The 20,291-nt window shown below is 38.0% G+C and overlaps 1 protein-coding gene across 2 annotated transcripts; it reads left to right on the top strand.

Moving 5' to 3' along the window:
* The first annotated feature begins 3,964 nt into the window (after positions 1–3,964).
* LOC140135424 (uncharacterized) lies at positions 3,965–19,757 on the top strand. 2 transcript variants are annotated; one of them, XM_072156920.1, is made up of 3 exons: positions 3,965–4,050; positions 13,566–13,789; positions 14,903–19,757. In XM_072156920.1, exons 2-3 carry the CDS (start codon positions 13,591–13,593, stop codon positions 16,342–16,344), a joined length of 1,641 nt encoding a protein of 546 aa, XP_072013021.1. In that variant the 5' UTR covers positions 3,965–4,050; positions 13,566–13,590; the 3' UTR covers positions 16,345–19,757. The 2 variants fall into 2 exon arrangements, with proteins under 2 accessions (XP_072013021.1, XP_072013022.1); XM_072156921.1 differs by having other exon boundaries at positions 4,004–4,057.
* The last annotated feature ends 534 nt before the right edge of the window (positions 19,758–20,291 follow it).

Here is a 20,291-nt window from a genome sequence, read left to right as displayed (position 1 = left end):
GGTCAGATTTTGAGTTCAAGACGCATGGCCTTTCTTCAAAGCGCAAACTAACGACTATCATATCTGTTCAACACGTATTTTCAAGTGTATGAGACCACATCTGGTTTCTTGAGAAAAATCATTTACGGGAGATATTCATCATTTTCCAACCCGGTATCCGATTTTCGTCTGATATCAAAATCGTGCATAGCAATTCACGTGTATCGATCCCGTGTATTTATTTGAATATCTCTGCTGCATCAAATAATTAATTAGCCAGGCGATGTCAGTGTGCGTCAATGGTGAGAGCACTGTGTATTGTGTATAGGAAAACGGACAGTGAATTGCAGTATGGTCTCTCTAAAAACTTGACAAAACCGGCTAATCGGATGCATCTGCAATATTTTTCGTCTAGATGCCCTTGAAGTTTTATTTGCCACCCCTGTCTGACCAAGAAAGCTGGCTACGCCTCTGACCTAGGCTATATCTTCATATTGATGTGCTCCCCCACACCGTGTCCATACCAAGGCCGCGTCGATGTTGAGAATCTGTGCATGTGATTCACCACACCACCCAACTGCCAAAGCACTTCATCGTCACCTGAAATGATAATTAGCCAAATCCGCCCAAATGCTTATATACTCGGTGTTGCCAATACTTTGGCCCATACTTTGGCAAATTCCCGGGCATTTTGATTTCTAACTCCACGTCACCTGTAAACACGTACTATGAACCATGCAAAAAGTATTATAGTACAGGACAATAGGCCCCTACTATTACTAATTACTATTGATATATTTATCCATTGTTGATCTCAATGCCGCCAGTTTTGAAAGTCAACGGACAACGAACCACCATTCACACTAGCTCACACTGGGTATGTTTCTGCAGGAAAAAGAGTCCAGTTGCCTAGATTTCTTTTTGACATGGGTTGGGTTGGGTTGGGGGGGGGTTGGGGTTGGAAAAATATCTTGAAGTAGGCCCCATATAGCGAATCGAGCGCCTTTTGGCGACCAATGATAAGTTTATGCTACAAATGCGCGCGAAAATTTTTTCCATGTTATGGTAGTGTTCAGAAATACTCTGGTGGGGGGGGGCTGGAAAATATGTAGGGGGGGTCATAAAATTTTAGGAGTTCTGAATAGGGGGGGTTAAAAAAGTTTTGGGTGTATGAACAGGGGGGGGTTAAAAAAAATTTCGGCACGTAGAGGGGGGGGGGGGGGGTAAAATGTTCCAGTATTAAACCAGAACAAAAGTACATTAGATCCAGTGTTAAAAATTGGCTTGTCTAGAACTTAATTTTGAGGTTTGTGTCAGTTCTTTCTGGTCAGCTCTTTAAATCACTAAAAGCTGCAATTCTTCTTTAGTGTTGACAATTTTTACAATAATGTTTCATGTAGTAGGCCCCCCTACAGATTATTAATTTATTATCACTGATACAACTAAATCATGTTGCATTACAATTATAGGCGGAGGAAGCTTGGAGAACCGGGGTACACGTTTACCCCCCTAATTTTTCCATGGAGGACATCCACTGAAAATCCTAATAGAAGAAAAAATAAAGCAATAATTGCTACATTCAACTTTTTTTAGCACATCGAAAAGCACCATATTTTGGGCCCAAATAGGGTAAAATTGCAAAATTTTGCGCTTCGCGGTCATGTGAACTGGCCCATCAATTAGAACACACCATTTCAGCAGCCCTTGAATTAACCCACAGCACCCATGGCATTTTGCCGTGAGTGCCCAACCACTGCCGTAATGCCCTCAAAATATGTCCTTAACACAAGGTAGTCACTTGCCGTCCCCTCTAACCTATTTTTGGTGTAAAAAATTATGACCCCCCCTATTTTTGGTCTAAAAATTCTATGACCCCCAATATATTCATGACCCCCATTCCGAAGAAAATGTAGTACTATGAAAAATATGAAAATATAGTACTTTAGTAGCAGTTTGCTTTCTCATATTATGCCCGTAGCCCATTTGAAAGCGCATTATGAGAAAGCGAACACATTTTAATAGCATTGATTTCTCATAATTTATTGGTAGGCCCCCCCTACAAAGGCTTAGGAATCTGGGGGGGGCTTGCGGGGCTCATAATTTTGATCACGGGGCCCAGCTCCCCGTGGCAAGGCGTGCGCAGGACAGTGGAGTATATTAAACTAAGGTTGGTAGTGCCCAGGCAAGAAACAAAATTAGCGCCCTTACCCCCCCACACCCGAGAATATCTTAGACGCGGGCAGTGGCGTAGCTAAGGGTTGTGGCACACAGGGCCAAGGATAGGCCTACATAATGGCGCCCCGGCCCCCCATTCTTGAAACAATTGCGCGAAATTTTGAACAAATAAGGCCTAACCACTAATTAATTTTGGTTACAAGAAGTTAATTATCGGTCTTAAAATGTTCTTTCAGTTGATTTTGTGCTGAAATGTGCACGCCTGAAGCGCGCGGAAATTGTGACTTTCATCGCTTGGAGGGGCGCACAATCGATGCTGAATTCGTCAATTTGGCGCCCCTAAGGGTGGCGCCCGGGGCATGTTGCCCCGTCCATCCTGATACATTCACGTCAAAATTATTTTGACCATTCATACTGCAATTACTGTCCGTTTTCCTATACAAAATACACAGTGCTCTTTCCCATTGACGCGTGACCTCTACAAATAGCCTACGTTAAAAGTATCGGGGATATGCCCCGGGGGCACTTCAACTTTGGAGGTGACGCGTATGTAGGGCTGTTAAGACCCCCCTTTTTCAGCATCGCTGTCACCCAAAGACCCCATATTTTTTACGAACACATGCTCTGTCCCGGCTCTGTCACCCGAAGACCCCCTATTTTTCCATTTGATCTGTCACCCAAAGACCCTTACAAGTTCAATTTGAGCAGCAACTTTCATTTATCATTGATTTTGTTACTTATTTTGAAAAAACAATGAAATTTGAAGCTATTTAGAACTAAAAATTCGATTTTCGCGGTTTCTGTGGCGCTTTTTCGGTTCTCACCCAAAGATTCCATTTCAAAAAAAAAAGGTCGCCATGTGCTCTCACCCAATGACCCCATATTTTTTACATTTTGCTCTCACCGAATGCCCCGTAGTGCGAAAGTGCCAGCCCTACACCTATATCCATTTCAAATTGAAGTGCCCCCCCCCCCGGGATATGCCTAGTTAACGTCGCTGTGTGAAAAATAACCGGCCAATACTCATCAAGTACTCTTCTAAAGTTCTAGAAAATATAGTTTTGTAACATATCCTAAATTTTTAGCTAATTTAGATGTTTGGAAATACTCGTACTTTGGTGTTTTAGTTAATGTTATAGGTAATAGTACATTGCCTAGTTAACGTCGCTGTGTGAAAAATAACCGGCCAATATTAAAAGTACTCTTCTAAAATTCTAGACAATATAGTTTTGTAACATGTCCTAAATTTTTAGCTAATTTAGATGTTTGGAAATACTCGTACTTTGGTGTTTTAGGAAGGATATGTAAACGACAGATAACACCAAAAAATATGAAGAAATTATTTCCAACCCGTGTTAAGTCCCCGGTTAAGTCTGCAAACCACCATGTTTCTCATTTTCAAGAACGCTGGTTAACAATAAGCACGTATTGTCTCATTTCGTAAACAAAGACCACACACAATTGTTCTCTAGCGCTCGCTTTATAATCGTTCACCCAACTGAAAGTATAATCCCAGCTCATAATAACCTCATTGCTCCATTGTACGTTTAAAGCAGACACACATGTTGTGTGTAACCAGAGAAGATATGATTTAATCAGTTGAGCTGTTTTCAATGAGTGTTATCTTGGTTTAATAGCTTTTAATGGGGTTTAAGTCCTGCAAAGGTCGAATTCTACTGTAGACATGACTGCATCATGTTTATTAAAAAAATATATTACTCAGTGTGGAGCAACTTGGCACCGGCACATCCCTTTTTAAAGGGATTTTTATTTGTCTGTGGCGAAACTTTGTATCAGGTTTGTTGTCCTGATGACGTCAGGTGATTAATATTCATATGATAAGATTAGCTCAATGGAGTGACTGTGTGTTTATAACGGAATGCATGAATGGGGCAGGTTACAGGTAAGCTTAAAAATTCTGCTAGAAGATTAAGACTGGGAGGGGCTGTGTAATAATTGTGAGCCCTGCCTGGGGAGAGGAAACTTGGGGAAGAAATTTTTGTGAGCCGAAAAGGGGGGTGGGCAAGCAATTTTGGCAAGCCGAGAGGGCGGGGGCAAGCAAGCGATTTTTGGCACACATTTTTACATTCATTTTCATGCATGCCATGCCCATGGGGTAGTGCCGTACTATTTATACGCTGACTTTCGTATTCGGCGAGGAGGACGATTTCGACCTCCTGGTTTGTTTACAAACAGAGAGGTATACAAAAGACCGTTCCGCTTGTCCAAACACTCAAGTATCAGAAGGATGGTCCACAATAGCGTGATTCACGTAACATGAACATGATGAATAGGGATTAAAAAGCTGTCACGTAACAAACCGTTCAAACCCAAGGGAACGTCCATTATTATATATGAGCCTTAGGCTAATGAAAGTTGATCCCCAGTTTCCCGTTACATAGTTTTTCATGACTGGGTAGGTGACTGTTTCATTATTCATTATTCATTATTTTCAAACTTTCGTTATCGGTGCAAAGTTAATTACGGAATGCTATGTTTTGAGGCCCAAATAAAATAATAAAGTATAGTTAGTAATGACCATGCTTCACTTCAAAACAAATTTTAATTAAGCACATCTTCTTTGGAATCTTCAAATTAACCTATAGGTTGTGCAACATATGAAAGCACCAGAAGTCCATGATAGTCTTTGGAGAACCACTTTTCCATATAAATACACGGTGTCTGTGTGTTCTATTGCACACTACTTTTTACAAACCAAACTTACTCTCCACTAGCACATCTTTGGAAGCAATATTTATCACGGAAATTAGTTTGTCTACTTGCACAAACTGGAGGTTGCTGGTAAAAATCATCACAGGTTGCACGTGTTAATAATAAAACAACCATGCAAGAAATTGACAAATAAATCATTTTATTTATAAGTTTATTTTATTAAATACATAAATATTTGTAAGAATAGCAGAATAAATTTGACTTCAAATTTTGTTTATTTTATTTATTTTGATGTTGTCTATATATAGCGCTACATAGTGCACGGTAGAAATGCTTTCATATTTGTTCATATCGCTGGTTCCCATGAACGTGGCTACCTCTCTTTGTGTTCGGTCTATCCATTTAGTGGTAGGAGAAACTTAGATGCAGGGAATTCCTAGTCTCCAGTAAATGCGCCTCACGATATCGCCATTTTACCACGTGAAGTTTAACCCAGCGTTTGCAAAGACTATTCGGGCCGGTCAGGGTCGGGCGTAAAAGTGCTTAAAATACGTGTCGGACGTGAAAGATGACATTAAAACTATCCTTTTTTCTTAAAAACTTGAAAAATGTGAAATAATGAAATAATGGAAAATAATGAAATATTTGATCGGCATTTTTTTCTGACCGGAGTCGGGTAACGGGAAACTGGGAGTCAACTTTCATTAGCCTTATGGAAGTCACCACTTGACTTCGATTATTCCGTTGTATCAAAAGCCACAAGTACTTGAGTACCATCACCCACGGTCAGCTGACATTATTTTAGCAGATTTAAAATAAATAAAAATACATTTATTATAAATGAAAATGAATCATGATATTATGATTTAAAAATAAATATTAAAATACAGGAATTATTAGTAAGTACTAGAGAATTTAGTAGAGATTTATCATGTAAAATAATAAACAAAGTTGTCATTTTAATAAATCATGACAAACTTATAAAATTAAAATCATGCTACTATGCTAGCCTACAGTACCATCTAAATAAATTTAAATTAATTCATGAATGATAAATAAATGAAAGTTACCTGAAGAAATTAACAAAAATAATAACATAAACAAATAATATATTATACTTAGCTGTACAAATAAACGAAAAAGATAAAGAAAAAATCTGAAATGAATTCAGTGTAGGCCTACTTTTTAATTGTATTTTTACAAATTTAAAAATAAGATAGTGATATTAAATAATAAATAGTAATAATAATAATTTATTAGGTCTAGTAATAATAATAAATAATAATAATAATAAAATAATGATTAATATTTATAATAATAATTTAATAATATAATAGTAATAAATAAAAATAACAATAATAGATAATATAAATAAATAATAAAGAATAATAAATAGTAGTAATTATATAATATTTAAAAATAATATTGATTACAAAAAACATTAAAAAAAACCCATTCATCCCATTCATTTATATCGTGTTATTTTTAATATTATCAAACTTATTTCTCCACTGAAAATTATAAAATAACTGTAAACAATTATAACTAAATATATTATAACTAAATATTAATTGAGTGACAGCCAATCGATCAAAACCCATCATAAACATCCAGACATCCATTGCCAAGACGGCGTAAGAGGATTAGGTAAATAATAACAAAGAACTAGTATTATAATAATAAAGGACGTTCCCTTGGGTTTGAGCGGTTTGTGTCACGTACATGACGTAGAACCATGTGCTTCTATTGTCCAATTTGCCATCAAGATTTAATATGGAAACAGTTCAGACCCAGAACAGGATCATGTCAGAAATTAATATTTTGTTCTGGGTCTGATTATTCGGACTAGCCATGGGGCACAGTGGCAGGGTCGTAGCAAAGCGGGGCGGCCGGGGATGCCATGGCCGCCCCACTTTTTGAGAAATTTGTTATGTTTTTCTTTATATCTTCATTTCAATTTGGGCATATATTTGTATTTTGGCCGCCCCATGTTTGTGATGGCCGCCCCACATTTTTCAACCTTGCTACGGCCCTGCACAGTGGCATCGCCCCGATATCTAGATGGCAGAAAATGCCATGGTAGGTTGAATCCACATGCAGCAACGGATGGCCATTGGCATTGTGTTTTTAGTTTTTAAATGCATAGTGGGCAGAAGGACATCTGACTAAGGCTAATCATGTAATGACATTAGCCTGTGACTGACCTCTGTACGGCCAGCGAGCATTACATTCGCCATTGTCACCTGCTTATAGACTGTCTCTACGATAGTCTCCTACACAGCCAGTTTGTGTCAGTCGGTCTGACACTCGTCGATCCTGTATGTTCGTGATAGCCACATACAGTCTGGCCCGAGACTACCTCCACGAGGTTCAATGCTGCGCTATTTAAAATCTTGAATTTTGGTCACTTTTTCAGCTCAAGACGCAAGCTACTCTCTCAAAGCGCAAACTAACGACTATCATATCTGTTCAACACATATTTTCAAGTGTATGAGACCACATCTGGTTTCTTGAGAAAAATTCATTTACGGGAGATATTCATCATTTTCCAACCCGGTATCCGAAGATTTTCGTCTGATATCAAAATCGTGCATAGCAATTCACGTGTATCGATCCCGTGTATTTATTTTAATATCTCTGCTGCATCAAATAATTATTAGCCAGGCGATGTCGGTGTGTGGGGCGCCTTTTAAATAAAATGCGCTAAAAAGGCTTAGGAAAATGCTACAGAAATGCTTAATGCAAATTTTCCTGCTCGCTACGCTCACATTCGCAACATGTATATAGACCATTTAAGATTTGGCCAAGAGGGGGGGGGTTGGGGCAAGCGATTTCTGGCGAGCCATTTGTAATTTTACCCCCGAGGGGCTCATAATTATTGCACAGCCCCTAAGTAAGTTAGCCCTAGAACTCTGGCCATAGTATCTGTTTTTACTTCTACAAGGGCCAGAGGCACTTACAATGAAAAATTTGTTGGACATACTTGAACAATCCAGTACAAAAAATGAAAGCATTTCAAAAAATGCTTGATCAAACCAATACAAATGTGTGTCAGGTCACTAATTAACATGATAAAACCCACTTGAGAACACACAATCGCCGGTCATTTCTAAAGATGCCCTTATACTCGATCGCTTTTGCAGAAACCTGAATCGCTCGCATGATCAGTGTACTAAATCGCCGTCGTATTTGCCTGCAGAGCATGCGCGTGATTCGCTGTTTTTCAAAAGCGACACATAGGCATAATAGTCGGTCAACGTTCTCTAGAATTGCACACATAACTTGTGCAGTTAACGACAATGATTCAGTCTGATGATGAGCAACCCATGGGTATAAACATTTAACAAAGCAAAGTGCTTTATTATGAGAATGACCCATAAGAAAACCCCCTTGAATCATCAATATTTCATGGGTGACTCGCCACTTCAGGAAGTGAACCAGCACCCTTATTTAGGTGTTGAACTCTCAAACGACCTCGCATGGACAAAGCACATAAATCAAACAGCTACTAAGGCAAACAAAATGCTCGGTCTCATCAAGAGAAATTTGTGGAACAGTTCATCTAAAACAAAGGAGATCGATATAAAACTCTTGTTAGACCCAAGTTGGAATATGCCAGTCAAATCTGGGACCCCTACCATAAGACATTAAAAGATACGGTAACCTGGAAAAAGTTCAAAGGCGTGCCGCAAGGTTCGTGAAAAGTGAATACGGACGCACGAGCAGTGTTACTACAATGCTTCAAGAACTTGGGTGGGACACCCTAGAAACCCGCAGGACTCATGAATGATAAACTGATTACCATTTTTAAGGAAACACACGGACTCATCCCAAGTAATATTAGTCATCTCCAGGTCAGCAAATTCCCTTCTGGCAACATACGCACCCGTTCATCTCATAATCTCAACTACAATATCCCCCAATCAAATAAAGACTGCTACAGGAAATCACTTTACCCATGCACCATCCCCCAATGGAATGTGTTTCCCCCGGACGTTAAGACAGCAGCTACTGTGCAGAGCTTCAAAACCAAGCTGCAAGACGCCACCAGCACCAGAAATTAGCAATGCATGAGTGCGGAACCTGCACGCCAACAGCCGCGTCCGGGCGTTTTGTGCAGAAACCACATCAAGATCAAGATCAAGAACACAGCTTTACACAACGACTAATTTACATACGCTGGCGAAGTTACGTAATAATCGGATTAACTACCATAGCAATAGGTGAAAACAATTTTTGAATATACCGCGCTGCACTGATACGTTCACGCGGTACCTCTGCATTGAACCATATCATACTAATCACTTGCACCTGTAAGATTAGTATCTTTGAAAAGACCAGTATTGTATTCAATCTATGATTGCAGACATACACAGGTGATGAGTGTAACCTGTTTGTAGTGCAGCGCGATATGTTCAAAATTGTTTTCACCTATTGCTATGGTAATTAATCCGATTAATTACGTAACTTTGCCAGCGTATAGGCACAAAAGGCTGTGTTCATGTACCGTTACTCAGCCAAACATGGCAGAGTAGGTCCCGGATGTTCGGTACATGTTCCTATCTCCTCAACGTTATACTTTTCCAACAAGGAAAGAGATGCGAACGTCTGAAGTAAGTTGTTATACATGTATATATTCGTATATTATGCGGTAGGAAGGAATGACACAATGGACTAATCGCGGGCTAAAGTTTCAAAATTCTGTTGCCTATTTTAATAATTATTAATTTAGATGTAAAAACCATGAAACACTCAAACAGACATGACAGACAAATGACATTTCTCACATTTTCTGGACAGACCGGGTGACAGACAATGAGACATGACAGACATGATGATGGAATGGCAGAAGCTTAAAAATAAATTGCACTGCCATGAGTGACTGCATTGTCATGACTGTTGTTACAACGGAAGTCATTGTTTTCCTGTGCTTAGCCTTAGAAGGAGGTCAGGTTTTTAATACAACCCTAACCTTAACCCTTTTTAATAGGTGACCCCGGCCATCCGGGTACTTGTTTTACATGACGCTAATACGCTTTTCAACCCACAATAGATCGTGCCATTCGTGGAGCAGAGCAACTAGTTGAAGACTTGTAGCAGAGCTAACTCAGTTTGTTTACATTCTGTTTGACCTTGAATCAAGCAAATTTCTGGGCTGATTTCGGTAAAATAAAGGTTAAATACTTGGCGAAAATTGCATTTTATGTGAAGCTGAACATAATGAACATGTAGAGGAGAGTCTTTATTTTTGTTGTTGGCTGGAGGCCCCATGTCGAGAAGTTAAAGAAATGGTACATGTAGTATTTTGGCCGATTTGAAAAGGGACAAACCACAGAAAACTACAAATTTATCAACGGCTTGTGACGTCATTCTGGGGTCACCTATACCCTAATCCTAACCCTACCTAAAACTATTAAACTCTAACCCTTACCCTAACCTCCTTCTAAGCGCAGTAATACACAGGGCTGTCAACTCTTTGGAATTGCTTGGCGTGAGACACTACAAAATGTAGCTGGTGGTGGACCTATAGCAGTAAAAAATGGGGGGGGGGGTCCCCCCTCAGATGTAAGAAACTTTTGCAAGATGAAGACCTAATTAAAGCGATTTGGTGGGCCATTTTGGCACTATTAGTGTGTAAAATTTTAGTTTGTAAATTTGGCAAATGTCGAAAGAAATAACATTAGGCACTTGTTTATTCACTACGCGGTGGGGGGGGGGTGTCTGAGGGGAGATGCCCCCGCTGAGAAGTTTGAACATTTTGCAAAATGAAGACCTAATTGAAGTGATTTGGTGCACCATTTTGGCACTTTTTATTTTCAGTGTGCCCGAGATTTTAGTTTGAAAAAGACGAAAATGTATGAAATGATGACCCATGAAGCCTTTTGTGGACAAGTTTTCCCTATTATCATTATGATTAATGTAGGCCTATATATACTGTGTTTCACAAGTATCGAAAGTAGAAACAAAATGGCCACTTGGTTTATCCACTCACGAGGGGAGAGATGTCTGAGGAGATGTTGCCCCCTGAGAAGTTGAAAAAAATTGCAAAATGAAGGTCCAATTGAAGCCATTTTTGGTGCATCGTTTTTACACTATTTAAATCCCGGGTTTAAACCATTGCTTTAAAGAGAATTTGTTTTTATAATGCATGAGATTTTACTAATTTGCAGAGAATGTAAATGGATCGCAACCCTCCAGCTTTTTACAGTCTGATCTTGATCAGTTTACTGAGTGGTCCAAGGGTAATTTGCTCAAGGTCCCTCAAGAGGTTTGGCTTTGATAGTGAAGAGCTGAGTGTCGTTTACAGTGGTTATGTTAGACCGATTCTCGAGTACGCCAGTGTTGTGTGGCATTCTAGTATTTCAATTAAACAATCCAAAGACCTAGCTACATGTAGAGTCTATTAAAAAAAGAGCCTGTAGAACAATCCTGGGAGGAGATTCAGTTCATATCATGATGCGCTGCTCAACTGTAAACTTGACTCCCTGTCTGATAGGAGGGTGGTGCACTGTCGTAGGTTTGCTGAAGAGCTACCTAAAAATGAAGCGAACACAGTCATTAATCCCTCCTACCAGACTTGAGAGTCATGGTCGCAATTTGCGCAACTACCACAATTTCTCCCAATTCCGTGCCAGGACTGAGCGCTTTCGGCTGAGCCCTATCCCATACTTTGTTAATCTTTTAAATCAGCAATCTCCTCTTGGGATTGTTCTTTATTGCCATGATTGCTTTTTATAGTCTGGTGCAATTGTTATAATATTTTTGACATGTTTTGAATTTAAGTATATTTTGATGTTTTTCAAAGTGCAATAGTGTTTTGGTTAAATTAATATTTGTGTGCAATATGGTGCTTTTCTGATCTAATACTTATTCCCTATTGATGCAATTTTTGATGTCTTTTAAAAGTTCTTAAAGTGTTTAATATTTTTAATGTTTATATGTATTTTCAAATTGTAATTTTACATGTAATTTGGCCGTTTGGCCACGATATGTGATAAAATAAAATACCGATAATAATAATAATAATAATAAAAAGGGCAAAATAGCTTTTCAAAACATACAATTTATGATATAGCATCTGTCAAAGGCATTAATTTTGCCCGTCCCAGGAGCAAACTGGCCGTCTAAAATGACGGCCAGACGGGTAGCTAGCTAAGACCTTGCTCTGGGGTATATACCTTCTTGGCATTTTGAGATACATATGTACATGTATGAAAATGACCCATATGAATATTGACACATGGCTTATTATGAGTGCCACCCCCCGGTGGGAAAATATTGTTATTACCGGTATATTCTTTATTTTTTTTCTCTTTCATTTGACACCACTCGGGTGGTCATATACATGTACCTTAGTGGCATTTCGAGATATTATGTCCATTTCAGACCAAAAGGTTGGTCAGTTTCGCTAGTAAGTAAGCTAGTAAGTAACATACACTAATATAGGCTGTTCCATTTCATGGTCTAGTAAAAATGTCCTAGCTACAACCCTGTTAACTACTAAAAATTAATAATTATGCTTGCTGAATTTGGCTTCAAATATTTTAAATTTGACAATTTCACTCTTGAAGCTATTGACTGAAGCAAATTCCCCTGATCCACTACTAGTCCAGGACCAGGACTGTCAACTTTTCAGAATTGCTTGCATAAGATATTGCCAAACAGGGGTGTACTGTTGTTTGCCAATCAGGTTTGCCAACTCTCACACATTCAGCGCGAGTCTAATGCATTTGGGCATTTCTCACATTCTCACATCAGTACAGTACGGTACCATAGTATTAATATCTCATAATGCCACTTAAAATTTCGTGCAATGTCAAAATAAAATATACTGTAGTCTGAGAATTTTTTTCTTCCCTCCCCCCACTTTTCTCGAGTGCCCTGGCGGCGAAAAAAATCATTACAAATTTTAGTCAGCAAACAATATCCAAATGCGTAATTGACATCCAGGGACGAAGACCAAAAAGGTCCATTTTGCGAGTGTAGTGAGCGAAAAAACAACAGGGTTTTTATGCTTTTTTGGTCAAAATAGATCCAAATTTCCCCAATTGTGAGCGTAGCAATGGAAAAAATTATGTTCTTTATGCTTTCTTGGTCAAAGAAGTTCAAATTTTTTGGAAAAGGTTAAAAAAAGTCCACTTTTTCAAAATCAGCCCCCCCGCAAATAAATCCTTGCTACACCCCTGCCACCACTAGCTCTATGTATGTCGTGTGATACTGTATTTATGTTCACTCAGATAGGCACGCATGCTGCTTTGAATCCTTAGACTAGCCTCGAGGATCTCTTTCTGAATACCATTGAAGTCATGCATAATTTTAATACCTGGATGACAGATCATGTCAACCCTATTATTCACCATTGATGAGGTTCAGTTGCTCTAAAAATGAAGTCAAACCCGGTGCTTCACGAGTATATCTTTTTTCTTTCTGTAAACTGTTGATGTTTACATGAATCCAGTCCAGTATGGATTCCCCCTGTTGATGTTTGATGAGAATCTTTGCATGAATCGAAGACGATTAACAAAATTTGGGCCGGCTTTCTGTGCCTGCTAATGCCTAGATGCCAGAGTGGGTAGGTAGGTTCAAACTCTGAGATCTTTGATAGCTGGAATCACTTTAATTGCTTTTATTCATCACAGCTCTTCTAAACAGTTATTAATTTGAAATGAAACTGGCACTTATGTTTTTGATTTATTTATTGATATCACAAATAATATGATTTTGATTTTGTATTTCAGTTATTGACTGTACTTTTAGTGTAGCATGGAAACACAAGAGGTGAAGACTAGTAGTCCTGTGGTGATCCGTGTCAGTGTTAAGTCCACCTCCACCAAGACACCTGCTAAAGATGAGGAGATACTACTAGAAGAAACCAACAGTATAACATTAGATACTTTCATGTGTGGGTTTTGTCAGTTAGAATGTGTTGACATCACTGAATTCCTGGGACACCGGCTTCAACGTAAGTATGGGTGTTTCTTTATTTGGGAAATAAGAAGGCTTTCATCTCAGAAGACTGATAGCTTTTAAAATCACTTGGCAATGCATTTTAGAGCATCTTTTGACTGTGAAGCAGCAAAAAAAGAAAATTTAGACTCTAAGACAAAAGCTTTCAATAGCACAGAAATAAATCAAATACTGGAACTTATACTTCGTTAACACAACATTTTGTCCGAAACCATCGGACATCATCAGGTGACTGAATTAGGTCGATTAGTCCCGTGACATTGAAAAGCTTTCAATGTTTTCAAGGCCAGAGTAATGGGAGAAAACACAGACCTTTTAGAGCATCATTATTTCTGAATCTTATGTCCAAAGTACCGTATATAAAAATATATATTTTTGGAAAGGAAATGAGTCGAAAAATCCCTGAACCCTCAAAATAATGATTTTTAAATCAAGCGAAAATAAGAGGAAATATTGACAAGTTGTATTTCATCAGTTTCAAGTGAAAGGAATACATCTTAGTGTTCATAAGTATTAAACAATCTCAAAATCTCCCCTTATTCTGCCCTTAACACATTTATCCTTCTTCTTTATCATGAACAGAAAGCAGCCTCGATCTACTTCAAATTCAGGCTTTTCATACATAAAATATATTGTACAGCATTTTTATCCATATTTTGATATTTAACAGTAAGATTGTTTTTGAGAGGGGAAGGAGCGAAATGCTAAGCCAGCAATTCCCAAACTGTGTGTTGTGGCCGAATGTAGGTGTCGTGGCCTACTGATGCCGTTTTTATTTAAAAATGCTGTTTTCCAGGGTTTTTTGTGTTCTACTCTTTTGCTGTGAATTGTTTCTGCTTGTCACTTTACTGTAATGTTGTAGTGGATTCCTTGTTCTGGATTTCATTTTCTGTAATAACCAAATTTACCTTTAAAATTTTAATTTCTGAGAAGGGCAATCCAAAAAACTAAAAAATTAAAAGCATAGCACAAAGCATTTGAGTCAAATGTTTCTACCTTCTTTGTGCCAATGTTTATCGTTAAAAAACATTGATTTATGACAAAATTGGATGTAAAAAATAAATGCATACTCGCATATAACTTTCCACATTTTTTCTATACATTGCAGACAAGTTCCGCCAAGACGCTTACCGTTGTGAGTTATGTAAAGCAACTTTCTCCAATCAAGAGGACACTGTAGACCACTACCTTCATGACCACAAAGTCGATGTTACCACTCACCAGAAAAGACCAGTTGACGCAAGTAATCAGGTGCTTGCAAGAATAGATGGTATACCGGTGAATGAAACCACAGTGTCTAATGACCAAATCCAAACTATAATAGGTGAAGAAAACTGTCAAGAAACTGACAATGTATCCAAATTAAAGAAGGAAACAGTTGATATTTCAACAGAACAAATTCCTGCAATTGATGATGAGGAGGATGATGAACAAGATGAAAACCAAATAGATGTACAGTCAGAAGCTGTACAAATGCTTAAATTCAGGTTGCGTAAAGAAGATGTTCAGGGTGTAAAATTCAACTATGGTAGGAATGTGTACTGCTGTGTTGAGTGTAATTACAGTTTTTGTGCTTTGCTTACATTGATATCTCATATGCACAAAAGACATCCAGAGGTGTTCGGCCAAGATGGAGGACAGGAATGTTATGAAGATGATGAGTCTGTCTTGACAGTCGGGGAGTATTATACCACACACGCTAAGAAGAAAGAGGAGGAACAAACACTAAGTAAACTTACGAGAGGACGGAACAGAAAGAAACAAGATCAGCGCAGAATCTACACCTGCCAGGTTTGTCAGAAAGTCTTTCAGAAAACTCGATCTTTAAGGCTTCATATGGAGATACATCGGACAGAAAGGAATTATCTATGTGACGAGTGTGGGAAAGCATTCAAGTCTCAGATTAGGCTCAATGCTCATCGCAAAGTGCATAGGGAAAAGTTATTTCAGTGTTCACAGTGTGACTTCCAATCTAGTGTTAACAGTGCGATTCACGTGCATCGACAATATCACCGTGACGGATGCGTTCTTTGTCACGTTTGTGGAGCGGCTTATACAGATAAATCTACTCTAAAGAAGCACATGCAAGTGCATTCAATCGATCGTCCATTTGGCTGCGCATTTGAAGGCTGCACTTGGCGCTTCAAAACACAAGCAATGTGTAAAGCCCACTTGAGGGCGCACACCACGAAAGGAAAATTCAAATGCGATATATGCGGTTACATGTTCAGACATAAACACCACTTACAGCGACATCAGACTAGCATGCATGGGGTTAATACATCAGATCAAATAACAGCAGCGCCCTCTACGCCTCCAAAACAAGTTGAATCATCTGTCTCACTCCCGGTGCATTCAACTGATGGAGAGACAAGCATCCAGGTTGTGCCTGTGCAGGTAGTAGTAGCCACAGATATGCAGGGTACACCTATCACATATGAACAATCGGGAGCAATGGTGGAAGTGAACCAGCTCAATGCTGGCAGTTATAATCAGGTGTTGATACAGACATCGGAACATTCACAGATATTTGCAACAACTCAGGAATAATAAATAGTCATTTGAATTTGTGATATTCCAGTTTGAGGGGGTAAATCGCAAAACTTAAGATACCTTGTGTGTTTCTTTGACTTTGGTAGTGCTGCAAGCTAAGGGGGCTATCATTTTCTTCGGAAGGGGGTCCCAAATTTACACAAAATTGGCGTCAATAAAATCACAATCCCCCCTATTTCGGCAACAAACATTTTATGACCCCTCCCACCACCGATACACCTTACCTCTTAAACTTACCTCTTAAACAGTCTTTTTGAATAAAATGAACACACTATCTGTGGTTATCTTGTGACTCCCTACATTTTGGTCATCAAAATTTTATGACCTCCACTATTTTTCTCTCCAGAAATTTATGACACCCTTATATTTGGGACCCCCTCTTCCGAAGAAAATGATAGCCCCCTAAAATATGCAGTGACGTCACTATCAAACTCAAATCGACATGAGGTCTGACAGAAATTCACATCTATGTGTCATGGGATTATCTGAATCGGTGACTCCATTTAAAATCTACACCCCCTGTGTGGGAGATTAAGGTCATATCTTCCATAGGAGGGTATGAATTTCAACTGGAGTAGTCAAATTCATCACTTTAGTTTATGGTCATACATGTAAGCAACACTTTGAACATCAGCAAGATTTTGCTTTGATAAAAGTTTATCATGTTTCTAATACTGAGTAACTTGGCTGAAAATATTTGTTAGGATGAACAGGCCTATTTTTTACCCATCAAAATCAATTATTGCATACTGTAACTTAGGCGTGATATTTTTGTGGTATTAATTTGCGATTTGAACTCTTCGGAGCAGTTTTGCAGTTTCTTATACTCGCAATTACAAACAGTTACACATTATATAGGTACAAAATATTTTTGTGTGCTTTTAGATACGCGGTTCTGAAATATCACAAAAATTTCACGTAGTAGTCGGGGGGGGGGGGCTTTTATAGAAATCATGAAATGCTAATCACAAAATTGGGAATTCTCACAGATAAACAATACTGGATCTCCCTGTCAGTCCGAAACGCCGTCAATCCAAACCCCCGTCTGTACGAAAACCTGTTATGGTTGGGGTTAGGGTAACGGTTTTCGGACTGACAGGGGTTCGGATTGAAGGTGTTTCAGATTGACGGGGTGTCCCCAACAATACAGTATATGGTAATTTCACACAGAAATTTCATTGAATCTAGATACAAGTGCAGGTTTGTTGAAAAGGGCACTTGAAAATTTCTGTAGGAGTGCTTACTTATGAGGGATACGCCATGGTATACAGGGTGTCCCAGAAAAAATTACCAGGCGAATGAATTTGGACGTAAGTCGAGAAATAGACATCAGAATCCAAAAAACTAAAACTCAGAGTGTAGGTCATCTTATTCTGCATATTATATGCTAATTTTACTGGAATTGGTTGACTTATTGCGAAGAAATGAGCGATTACATAACGCGTGCATCAATTCATTTCATTCCAAGTTTGAAAGAAAGATCATTCAATACAATGCGCACTAGTGGTTATCTCTGTCAATGGGCATCATATTTTGTTCGGTGAAATTGTTCTTTTTAAACAATCTGTTTCTTGCAAAACATTTTATTAGGTTTTGTTCAAATTTGAAAACCTGCACGATATTGAAAATGAAAACTTGCATGTAAGATGATGCTTGGTACTTGTAAATATCTTTTTTCGTTAATGTTGATATAAATGTTGGATAAAGAATTATTTCATAAATAATTCCAGCTGGCTTAAAAAATTTCTCACACAAATTAATGTTTTTGGAATATTTCCAAGAAATTGTAATGCAAAGGTTAAATCTTTTAAAACTTCAACATTAATGTTGCATGGTATCAAAAATCACACATAAAGCTGTGAGCACTTGATCATTGTCATTCTTGGCTCAAATGTTCTTTGGAAAGTTAAAATATAACATTATTTGCACAACATAAAGAATTAAGGTTCACCTTCCAACTACAGAAATCAAAGTTTTCTCAGAAAAACTGTTATTTATCTTCATTGAAAGCATGAATAACATAACATCGTCGGATTATAAAATAGATGTGGACTAAATTTAATGAGATACACAAACTTTAGGAAGCGGTGAGCGAGTATGACAAAAGCACCTGTTGATCAAACTTTGAATGAACTGCATTGATGCGTGCATTATGTAATCGTTAATTTCCTTGCAACCAGTCAACCGAATCAAATAAAATTTTCATATGTGATGCACAATAAAATAGGCTATGCGCTACATTTTAAATATTTTAATTTTGATGTCTATTTCTCGACTTACGTTCAATTTTATTCACTCTGTATTTTTTTTTCTGGGACACCCTGTATTGTCACTGAACCTAAGTGTATGTTAAGGCTCTCACAAATTCCCGGGTACCCGAGTTCCCGCCCGTACTTGGCCTACCCAGGTCAAAATTCATGGGTCAAAGTACCCGAAAAATGAAAAAAAAAATGAAAAAAAAAATTCTTAAAAAGATTCAAATTTTTTTTTTGTATTTTTGGGTACCCAGATTCCCGCCTGAAAATTAAATCAGGTATCTGAGTTCACACTAGACTAGTTTTGGTGATTTCATATACTTTGGCATGTGAATATATATAGACATTTCCATTATTTTTTAAATATAGTCTGCAAAAAGGTATCAGTTATATTTACCCCTGTAACAAAGGCAGATATGTCATAATTAGAACCAGAAGCCAATAGCTGCATCTGTAAGCTCGGATCGAAAACTTAAAAATTGGTCAAGAAATAAAGCCACAATGATCCAAAACCCAAGGGAGATGCAAATTCAAAAGTTGCAGTTTTGCTCCATTGCATGCCCTGTTGATTTATACACAAACCGTTTTCGAACAAGAGAACTAGTGCTGTGCTTCCATTGATTAGCACATTAAAACTAGTGCCGTGCTTTCCATTGATTAGTACATGAAAGTGCTACTTCCTTGGGGTTTTAGATCACCGTTTCTTTAATTCTCAATCAATTTCAACAAGTGAGGTCTTAAATTAGAGCTAAAGGGTACAGGTATTGGCTGTTGGTTTTAATTTTGACATAGTTATCTTTGTTTAGGATATACAGGGGTGAACATAACTGGTACCTTAACACTTTTACTTACTGTACAGGCATGAGAATGAACTTTCATGGGAAAACCTGAAACTGATAGACAAACCTGAAAAAGTGCATGAAATTGAGCAAAAACACCGCAAAATGGCCTGAAAATAAATGAAATTCATAAATTTTGGAAAAAAAACCCACCTAAATTCAGGTTTAAACTTGGGAAGTCTCATGACTAAAAATAGTTTTGATTAGGCCCACACACTGCTAGATGCACTCAGTGGTAAATCACGGTATACCATACATGTACATGTATATATGTTCATGTTCAGCCTTCTGCAGATAATTTTGACAGTTTTACTGTGTATATGGTCATTTTCACGGTAAAGGGTGTAACTTTGGATTTTTAACATTTTGATCCGTAGTGTTCTCATAAAGCCACAGAATTCCATGATTTTTGGCCACATAAGTCATCTAGTTAGCAGCTACCTTGGGTAGCATAATCATCTTCGGGAGTTACTGCGTTCAGTTTTAGCAGGCTTAAATGTACCTAATATTGCCATTTTGAAAAACTATAAAAAACAGTAACATTTTTGTAAAACCCTGTGTTTTCTTCAGTTAGTTCATGGATAATTTTTCTTATTCTGAAAGTACGGTCATATGTTCAGTAAACACTGCCATATTAGATTTAATTGTGAACAGCCCTGTATTTTTGAGAACCGGACTTGAGATTTGTCGTTTCGAGGCTTCATTTTCCGTTAACAATTGTTAACAAACTTTGTGGGTATAGCTTTGGTTCATAATTCTTGGTTATTTCTTCACTTCTTCTTGATTCATAACAGTTGATATCTTAACTTGAAATGGGTAACAAAAATTAGTCGATTTGCAAGCTTTTAAA

Source organism: Amphiura filiformis, chromosome 16 (genome assembly GCF_039555335.1).
Source record: "Amphiura filiformis chromosome 16, Afil_fr2py, whole genome shotgun sequence".
Taxonomy (NCBI): Eukaryota; Metazoa; Echinodermata; class Ophiuroidea; order Amphilepidida; family Amphiuridae; genus Amphiura; species Amphiura filiformis.
The sequence above is the reverse complement of the archived record's forward strand: the minus strand, read 5'-3'. Positions and strand labels throughout refer to the sequence as shown.